Source organism: Hibiscus syriacus, unplaced genomic scaffold (assembly GCF_006381635.1).
Source record: "Hibiscus syriacus cultivar Baekdansim isolate YM2019G1 unplaced genomic scaffold, ASM638163v2 tig00110331_pilon, whole genome shotgun sequence".
NCBI classification, from domain to species: domain Eukaryota; kingdom Viridiplantae; phylum Streptophyta; class Magnoliopsida; order Malvales; family Malvaceae; genus Hibiscus; species Hibiscus syriacus.
Window position 1 is genome coordinate 395,518 of NW_024062687.1, and position 10,117 is coordinate 405,634.

The following is a 10,117-nucleotide window of genomic DNA, read 5'->3' on the forward strand; positions in this document are numbered from 1 at the left end:
CCCCCTTTAAGAACAAGAAATATGGTTGGAAGGGATCCTTCGCCTTGAAACTTGACATAAGTAAGGCTTATGATCGTGTTGAATAACACTTCATTAGAGCTATGCTGCTTTGTATGGGCTTCTCTTTTATTTGGGTTAATTGGATCATGAATTGTATTTAATCTGTTTCCTGCTCAGTGTCAATCAATGGTATTCTGGGAGATACATTCCATCTATCGTGTGGGTTGAGACAAGGCAACGCCATAAGCCCTTATTTATTCCTTATTTGCACGAAAGGTTTAACAACTCTCCTTAATAATTTTGTTTCTCAAGGAAGTCTATCTGGCATCCGTGTCTCTCAGAGTGCGCCCCTTCTTACCCATCTTTTGTTTGCAGACGACTATTTAACTTTTAAGGAGGCATCTACTGTGGAAGTTTAAACATTAAAAATCTCTTTTAAATCTACGTGCAGCGTTCCTGGAAGCTTGTAAACTTTGAAAGATCAGAGGTGTTTTTTTGGATCGAACGTGAACATCTCTATCGAGGAAGATATAAGACATGTTAGAGTTGAATATTTTTGATTGCCCAAAAAAATATATGGGTCTTCCTGGTGTTGTTGGGCGAAATAAGCTTTGTGCTCTTGCAGCTTTGGTGGATAAATTTGAAGGTAAGATAAATAGTTGGAGCTCTTATCTCTATGTGTGGAAAAGAGGTCTTTATTAAGTATGTCCTCAAAGCTTTGCCCCTCTTTTCCATGTCCTGTTTCCTGCTCCCTAAGACTCTCTGCAATAAGTTTGATTCTATCATGGCTCGCTTCTGGTGGTCCCATAATAATACTAAAAGAGGGGTTCATTGGTGTACATGGTCTAGTTTAAGCGCTTTGAATGATGAAGTTGGGATGGGATTTAGAGATATGGGAAAATTTAACTTTGCTTTGTTAGCTAAGCAAGGCTGGAGGCTCATTTATAATTCGGATTCCCTTGCGGTGCGTGTTTTTCGAGCCAAATATTACCCATCTTTCACCTTCTCTAAAGCTCGTTTGGGCTCCAACCCCTCTCTGATTTGGCATTTGTTAATGTTGGTATTTTTTTATGTTGGATTTGTTGGCATTTATTGGAGAATAAGCACGGGAGATTTGGAGTCTATTTGGAACAATTACTGGCTCCCAGGAAATGATAAGATAAAGATTTCTACGGAACCAGTTGAGGGATTAAATTTTATAGATGATATGATGAATCAAAGTGAAAGATCCTGGAATTTGGGTCTTCTAGAATCTAATTTCTTGAGGGAGGAGGTCGATAGGATTAAGATGATTCGTATACCTTCCTCGATCATCAGGGATTTGCAGCCCTGGAGTGGGGAAAGAACGGGACTATACATCATTCGTAGCCAATGTATGATGCCCTCTGAGGGTAATTTGGTGGATTCGAACATCAAAACCACTTTAAACAAGCTGTGGAAGATTGACTACCCAGGTAAGGTGCGTATTATTCTATGGAAAATTTTAAATAATTTTTTGCCTACTTTCCATAATCTTTTTAGCAAGAGAATATCCCAAAACTCTTTTTGCCCAAGGTGTCCCCATCATACTGAATCTGATATTTATGTTGCTCACGATTGCCTTTTCGCTCGAAACGTGTCGCATTATCTTGGTTTCACTTGGACTACTAATGTGATAGCCTTAAGCTATATGGAGTGGTTCGAATGAATAACAATTAATTTGGAAAAAAATAAAACAGTGGCAATCACAATATGGGCTCTTTTGTTCTCAAGGAATAGACTCGTTTATGAGGGTAAATATCAAAGTCATGCGGATCTTAAGTCTTTGACAAGATCTCTTAGCCATCCGAATCTGAACTCATCGTCTTTGTGGAGCCCCCTTTGGATCCCTTGGTGAAAGTTAATGTGGATGAAGCTTACCTAAAAAATTCACAGATAGCCAGTTCTGAGTGTGTTGTAAGAGATCATGATGGACAAATTTTGGGTTCTTGTTATAAAAGCTCTTACAATGTTGAATCAGCCTTTTTTGCTGAAGGCTGAGGCAATCGCTTTCCTGCATGGTTTTATTTTTGCACAGGAATTGGGTTTCCATCTTCTGGTAGTCGAAGGTGATGCTCAGAATATCATGGAGAGATGTAGATCGACTGAAATTGATCTATCTGAAATCAGATCCTATATAGAGAATATAAAAGCGAAAAGAGCTCAGATCAGTTTTTTCTTTTAAAGTAAAATATACCATTATTATCCATTCTACAATAAAAATACATTTACATAAAATAAAATTAACTTCAATACATGTTGGAAATGTTGAAACAAAAGTTCATCAACATATCTTGCATCAATGTACGTCGGCTTTTTCTTTTTAAGTAAACTATATCATTAACCACTCAACTATTTAACTCTTTTAATTTTATCACTAATATTTTAATTTTATCAATCAAACTACTAAACTATTTAATTTTTATCCATCAAATCATTTGCCATTAACATTTAACAGATTAGTTGACATGGCATTTAAATATTTTGATATAATCACACATTTAGTCACTATTATTTACATATTTTCTCAATTTGTCTTACTAGTAATAAATTAAAATAAATTTAATAATTGAATTGTTACACTCTAGACTTGGCCTGTGAATTATACCCGAATCGAAGATATCACATTAGTCCACCAAGGTGAACCCATACTTTCTGACTTCAAAATACAAGATTTATTCAAAATTTTAAAATAATTATAAGATCGAAACTCCTTTATTCTAAAATTAAATATAAAATAAACCAATAATTAATTTATTTATAATACAATCCGAATAATAAAGACAACCACAACCTCTACATGCCCATACAAGTAGTCTTCATCGTACACCAGTACTTCCACTGAGATTCCTCTAACGATATTGTTGACCCATCGCTATCCATAAATCTTGTAACCTAAAATGGTAATAGTTCGAAGAGTGAGCTAACAAGCCCAATAAGTACATAACTTCTTTAACATATTTCAATAGATCCATAAATAATAAAGCATGCAAGTCATGTGTGAGCATATAGGCCATCAACGTAGCATCAACAGTCGAGTAACTAATCTAAAGGCTCAACTTACTAAAGTTTATAGCATCGACAAAGGCATATCTTAAGATACTATCTATCTATATATATCAAGTACTATGCACCAACCAACTAAGTTGTCTCAATCATTCGACATTCATAATTGCTAGAGTGAGTGCCATGATTTAACTTGAATCACATAATAAGATCATTCTCGTAGTTAGGTGTGTACCCCGTGTGATACATCACATTCTCTCAATACTATAATTAGGTGCTTTTGTGCAAGTCACCAAATATAACAATTGTGCTAACCGGTTTTCGTCCGGGCACGAAATATTTATTTGGCGGGAAAATTGATGTGAATAAATGGTTTTGAAAATAATTTGGGAGTCGCCATCGGCCTTTTGGGTCAGGTAGGTCGAATACCTAAAAAATATCTTTTAAAAGAGTTTTTAAGAAAACATCAATTAAAAGATAAATTGATCTGCGTTTTAACCAAAAATTCGTTCTTTTTAATAATAAAAAGGGATTCGTGGTCGGTTACGTTTAGGGAAGGATTAGCACCCCTACAACGCCCAAAATTGGTACTTTTTAATTATAAATTGTCTCTATTATTATTAATTTAAAAATTCAAAGATATATTTAATTCATAATTCTACTATTTCAAATAATTTTAATAAAATATATTAATATACATAAATAAGATATTTACTTATTTAGAAATATTAAAAAATGGCTTCTAAGTATCTTAAGACAGCTCTTTTCTTTGATATTAATAAATGAAAATAAATATTAAAAATGTAATAAAACTAAATTATAATTTTTATAATATTTAGTTATTTAAAATACCAGAATAGGACATCCAGTTATATTAAGACTGCCCTTTTCTTTGATATTGAAAATAAATAAACATTATTAAATAAATAAATAAATAATATATATATTTATAATATAGTAAAACAATAATTAAAGTAATGATTTAAAATATATTAAAAAATAATAAAAATTAAATTAAGTTAAAATATAACTAAACAATGACTAAAATAAATAATAATAAATGTAAAATTATTTAAATTAATGAACATAATTCGAATCATCATAAAATAAAATTACTAATAGTGTAATTAACCCTTAATTAATTAATCAGTGATTAAAATAAAATTTATCAAAGTTTAAAGGCTCTATCTCGAATAAATAAAAATTCTAAGTGCTAAAAATGTAATTTAGCCTTATTTAATTAATCGGGTTAAAATAAATGTTAATAAAATTATAAGGTACTAAATTAGTTATTTACCCTAAATATATATATAAACTGATAATGACTAAAATGTAATAAAATAAAATTGAATGACATAATTAAAAGAATCAAAAATTGCTTTTAGTGACTAAATTGAAAGGTATACAAATTTGGAGCACCGCGGACGGGGTTTACCCTTTATGAAATTACAGAAATACCCTCCCCAAAACGACGTCGTTTGGGGAAGGTTTTAAATACCCAATCGGCCGGCCCTTATGTGCCATCTTCCTCATTTCTTTCTTTTCTTTCTTTCTCTGAGAGAGAAAACTCTCTCTGCTCTCTCTAAACTCTCCCCCGGAGAGAGAGCTGACCACCGACCGGCAACCATGATCCGCCGCAAGTTCCGCCGCCAACCACCGCCTCCGGTGGTCGAAAATTCCCAAATTTACCTAAAATATAGATCTAAACGCTCTAAGACCGATTCCGGTCTTTGTTTTCCCTAAAAACCCTTAGATTCTTGTAGATCTAATTTTTTTTACCTTCGAAAAATGAGACTCCTGTGACGCTTGGGATTTCTGGCAATGAGCGAGGCTTCAAGGGTAAGTTCCTCTTCTTCTCTTCGTTTCTGTTTTGGTCTGGTTGTTGGTTGCTGTTCGTATCTCTCCCTTTTTTGTTCTCTCTTCGTCTGTTTCTCTGTTGTTCTCCGTTGCTCTCTATCTGTCTTTCTTGCAGGTGTGGTGGCTTTTATAGCCACCACCGAGGCTCTCGTCGGACCGGACAATAGAGGGTCGAGTTTGGTGAGTCACCATAGCTATGGTGGTGACTCACCATAGAGCTCGACGTGGGCGGCTGTTATCGTTGCAGCAGAGCTTCTGGAGTCTTCTGTTGGAGTCATCGTGGCACTGAAGCGTCGGCAAGGCGGCTGGAACTCACTGGAACTTTAGAGCGGCGGTTGGGATGTGGCCACGTAGAAACTAGGGTTTAGAAACCCTAGCTGCATCGTGTTGGACCTCCTGTGGACCGTTGGATCTCTCAGATCCAACGGCTGTGATGATGGGGCGGCTAGAGATGATACAAACCCTAAATTGGGTTTAGGGTTTAGATGGGCCAGTTGGCTGATCGGGCCTCTTTGTTTGGGTTTGTAAATTGGGCCTGAGGGTCTTTTGGGCTTCTGATGTAATTTGTAATATATATATATTTAATAATAAATAATAATAATAATATTATATTAATAATAATTATAATTATTATTATGAAAAAATTAATGTCTACAGTTACCCCTCTTTGCTCATTCTTGTGTTAACAAGAATAGAGTAAAGACGAAAAAGACAATAATTTTTCATTCGGCTTATTTTAAGTAATATGGAAATATTGAAAACATTCTGCCCAGAGGTCTTATGAATGACCCCGAGGGTTTAAAAACATCAAAAAGCTCCCGAAGGCTTTTTGGAAACATCATGCACTGCAGGACTTACAGATGACCCTGAGGATTTGAAATCATCAAAAAGCTCCCGAAGGCTTTTTGGAAACATCATGCACTGAAGGACTTACAGATGACCCGAAGGCTTTGAAAACATCAAAAAGCTCCCGAAGGCTTTTTGGAAACATCATGCACTGAAGGACTTACAGATGACCCGAAGGCTTTGAAAACATCAAAAAGCTTCTGAAGGCTTTTTGGAAACATCATGCACTGAAGGACTTACAGATGACCCAAAGGCTTTGAAAACATCAAAAAGCTCCTGAAGGCTTTTTGGAAACATCATGCACTGAAGGACTTACAGATGACCCAAAGGCTTTGAAAACATCAAAAAGCTCCCGAAGGCTTTTTGGAAACATCATGCACTGAAGGACTTACAGATGACCCAAAGGCTTTGAAAACATCAAAAAGCTCCCGAAGGCTTTTTGGAAACATCGTGCACTGAAGGACTTACAGATGACCCGAAGGCTTTGAAAACATCAAAAAGCTCCCGAAGGCTTTTTGGAAACATCATGCACTGAAGGACTTACAGATGACCCAAAGGCTTTGAAACATCAAAAAGCTCCGAAGGCTTTTTGGAAACATCATGCACTGAAGGACTTATAGATGACCCGAAGGCTTTGAAAACATCAAAAAGCTCCCGAAGGCTTTTTGGAAACATCATGCACTGAAGGACTTACAGATGACCCAAAGGCTTTGAAAACATCAAAAAGCTCCCGAAGGCTTTTTGGAAACATCATGCACTGAAGGACTTACAGATGACCCGAAGGCTTTGAAAACATCAAAAAGCTCCCGAAGGCTTTTTGGAAACATCATGCACTGAAGGACTTACAGATGACCCGAAGGCTTTGAAAACATCAAAAAGCTCCCGAAGGCTTTTTGGAAACATCATGCACTGAAGGACTTACAGATGACCCGAAGGCTTTGAAAACATCAAAAAGCTCCCGAAGGCTTTGAAAACATCAAAAAGCTCCCAAAGGCTTTTTGGAAACATCATGCACTGAAGGACTTACAGATGACCCAAAGGCTTTGAAAACATCAAAAAGCTCCCGAAGGCTTTTTGGAAACATCATGCACTGAAGGACTTACAGATGACCCGAAGGCTTTGAAAACATCAAAAAGCTCCCGAAGGCTTTTTGGAAACATCATGCACTGAAGGACTTATAGATGACCCGAAGGCTTTGAAAACATCAAAAAGCTCCCGAAGGCTTTTTAGAAACATCATGCACTGAAGGACTTACAGATGTGAGAAATAGTTTACTAAGTAAAAAAACTAAGAAAATCGTTTTCTTACTTTTCAATAATTTCATTTTAGAAAAGATAAAATGAGAAACTATGAAAATCGTTTTCTCATTATGTTTCAAAATAACATATTGATTGGGTAACATGCCCTTATCTCAAGATAATTTTCAAACTTGTGGATTGCATCTATCACTTCTTCAGATGTTTGTATGATTCCTGTATTTGCGATTTTGAATACCTTCTTCTTGTAAGGTATTTATTACCATGAATCTTCTTGTTCTTCCGAAGATCTGTAAAACTTCATGTTTGAATGCACTCAGATGTATCAATGTAATGCATTGTCTATTGTGTAAATGATATTCTTATGAATGCATGAATGTTGATGCAATCTTCATTTGACTTCAAAGTGATGAACTTGGTCTTCCTCTAGTTCATCATTTATTACCAGGGTTACCTCTGGATATCAATATAGCAACTTATGTTATCAAGCTTGCATTTCTGCAGAATCATCTGATCAATTTGTATCTTTACTGTCTTCTTTGCTTCATGAAGGTCTCAGAAGAAATGTTTCATTTGTGGAACTCTTGCTGTAGTCAGAATTATGACCTTGATGTCCCATTTTGTCTTGGATAAAACCAATTTTCTTTGCTTGGACTTATGTAGAAATTCCATAAAGCTTTCATCTTTTAAAAGAGAATCTATCATCTTTAAAAAGAAAATTTGTCATCTCTGAAGTGAGAATCTATTATCTTTAAAAAGTGTAGATGTAGATATGCCTGACTCAGCAGGGATTAATTAGGAGAATAGAGTCTGTTCTGATTTGACTCTTGAAACATATCACAAAGAAGATTTATTCCAATTCATTTCATGTCTCCACATATAATCAGATCTCGAATAATGCAACTTGGACCATATAATGTCGAGATGCTTAACAACAACTTGTAATTCAACCATAGTTGGCTCCACTAGTTTCTTATTGTTAAAATTTCTGCTTCCCTTCTGTGGAAAGAAATCTTCATTATATCTCACTTCTAATCTTGGGGTTGAAGAAGAAAAACTTTATCTTGGATCAATAAATGGAAATCATATGATTGCAACATTGGTTCAGCACCATAATCACTGGTTCGTAAAACATTTGACAATACATTCATCTTTTCCTGTGGTTTCTGCTCGGATTATTGGTCAAGGAAGCATTTGACAACACATTCATCCTTTCCTGTGGCTTCTGTTCAGATGTTCGTAAAACATTTGACAACACATTCATCCTTTCCTGTGGCTTCTGCCAAGATTTCTTAATCATTGAAGCTCTTTGCCTAATGTTCAAAGCTTTTGAATGACGTCACAAGACCACTTGAGAACAAAACTCAGTGGGGATTCAAGTGTAATGTTGGTATGACCAAAAAGTTGGTCAAATTCACAAGATATGCTGGTGTCGAATTGAATAGGAGACACTAACTGATCTTGATATCATCTCGGGCAAAGACAAATGTAATACTGATCACATTTTCTTCTATAATGGCCTTTGTAGGAAGTAGAAACACATCAACTGTAGGATCAATGTACAGAAAGATATTCGTGGAATTTTTGCAGCTGGGGATGAAATACAAATGATAAAACCAAAATAGATGAAAACTCAGTTCATCTTGGCTAGCAATAATGATCCCAAATAACAACGGGAATAACAGTAATATAAGTGAGAGTCGAGTCTCCCTTTTCAATATCATTAAGGAAGCAAAAACTGATGTGAAAAACAACTTCATAATCTCAATAGTATGGTTGAAACTATTTGCTAGGAATCTCAAAGAAATATTTTCAATTATCACCGACACACAGAATGCCAAATTCAATGCTGAGATCTTAAAGAACTGAACCCTGGATCAAGTAGTCTACCTGGGGATCATCTTTATTCATGCAACCGTAATGTAGTTTATCAAAGAACACACTGTCATGTGACATACGGTTAAGAAGATTGGGTATTTGAAACCATAGTTGCTGAATAAATATTTGTTTAACAACAGGACCCTAATGCAACTGCCTGATGAACGAAGCAATTATGTGTAGTCAGATTGACTGTTATTGTTTCACCATTTTCATTCTTCATATCTTTGTATCTCATTGGAAATATTTGTTCAATTCAATGATCTTTATACAGGATATTGTGGGCCTTCAGCATGCCTCAACATTGGCTAATACAAGTGTTCAAAATGCATCAACAGTTCTGATTCTGATTGAAATGGGTTTTCAGCATGCCCCAATATTTGCTTCTTGTTAATCTGAGTCTTCAAAATATCCCACATGGATCTGTCTAAAGTGAGCTTTAAAATGCCCCAATATTTGCTGATACAAATGTTAAAAGTGTGCTCAACATTACTTCTTGTTGAGATGAGCCTCCAAGAATGCCCAAATATTCATATTGCTGTGAGCCTTCAAAATGCCCCAATATTCTATTTCTGGTTGAAATGGGCCCTCAAGATGTCCCTCTAGATTTATATGATTCACTCTCAATATCTGTTTGACTGGAATGTCATGATCCCCACAAGGTCCAATTTTGACAATGAATTGTGGTAGGTACTTGTAGCTTTATTCGTGCCCCAAATCTATTTATCTTGAATACTCTCATTCTGGTGTCACTAAACAGTAGTGTTATCAAGTAACCGAAATTCTCTTCATGTTATCACAAACTTAAGAAGTATTCGATCATTCTAACAGAAACGTATGAGATATGTGTCTTCTGAATGAGGTGACCATTTTCTGTATCTGGAGGGATTTAGTCAGACAGTGAAGTAAAAATAGCTTGGTAATCTGTTCCAGGCTGACACAGTGGCTTATCATCTTTCAGTGAAGGCCATATCTGAAATATACTTTTCTGTGGGAGAGAAACCAATTTATGCAAACAATAATCTGATGCAATGGCAAGACTACATATACAATGGTACAAGCTCATCAAAAATCTGCACCCATGCAACATGTTGATTCTGATAACAACTCATCTGATTATGAAGCGATCTTTCAGGATGATTTCACATATATTGATAGTTCTTCTGATATCGAGGAAATCATGAATTCTGATTCTGATGAGGAGAGTAAACTGTTATACTTGACAAAAATGGGATTCTCAGAGGCTGAAGCTTCAA

General features: G+C 35.5%; 1 protein-coding gene across 1 annotated transcript; it reads left to right on the forward strand.

Moving 5' to 3' along the window:
• The first annotated feature begins 784 nt into the window (after window positions 1–784).
• Window positions 785–2,019, forward strand: LOC120119131. Its single transcript, XM_039139018.1, has 2 exons — window positions 785–1,459; window positions 1,822–2,019. The coding sequence occupies exons 1-2, from the start codon at window positions 785–787 to the stop codon at window positions 2,017–2,019; spliced, it is 873 nt and encodes a 290-aa protein (XP_038994949.1).
• Window positions 2,020–10,117: the final 8,098 nt, after the last annotated feature.

Bases quoted from the DNA above. Each gene is read 5' to 3' on its own strand.
- LOC120119131 (XM_039139018.1), top strand. From the start codon at position 785: ATGGCTCGCTTCTGGTGGTCCCATAATAATACTAAAAGAGGGGTTCAT. The intron at 1,460-1,821 runs GTGCGTATTATT...AAGATCTCTTAG, and splicing joins AGATTGACTACCCAGGTAAG to CCATCCGAATCTGAACTCAT.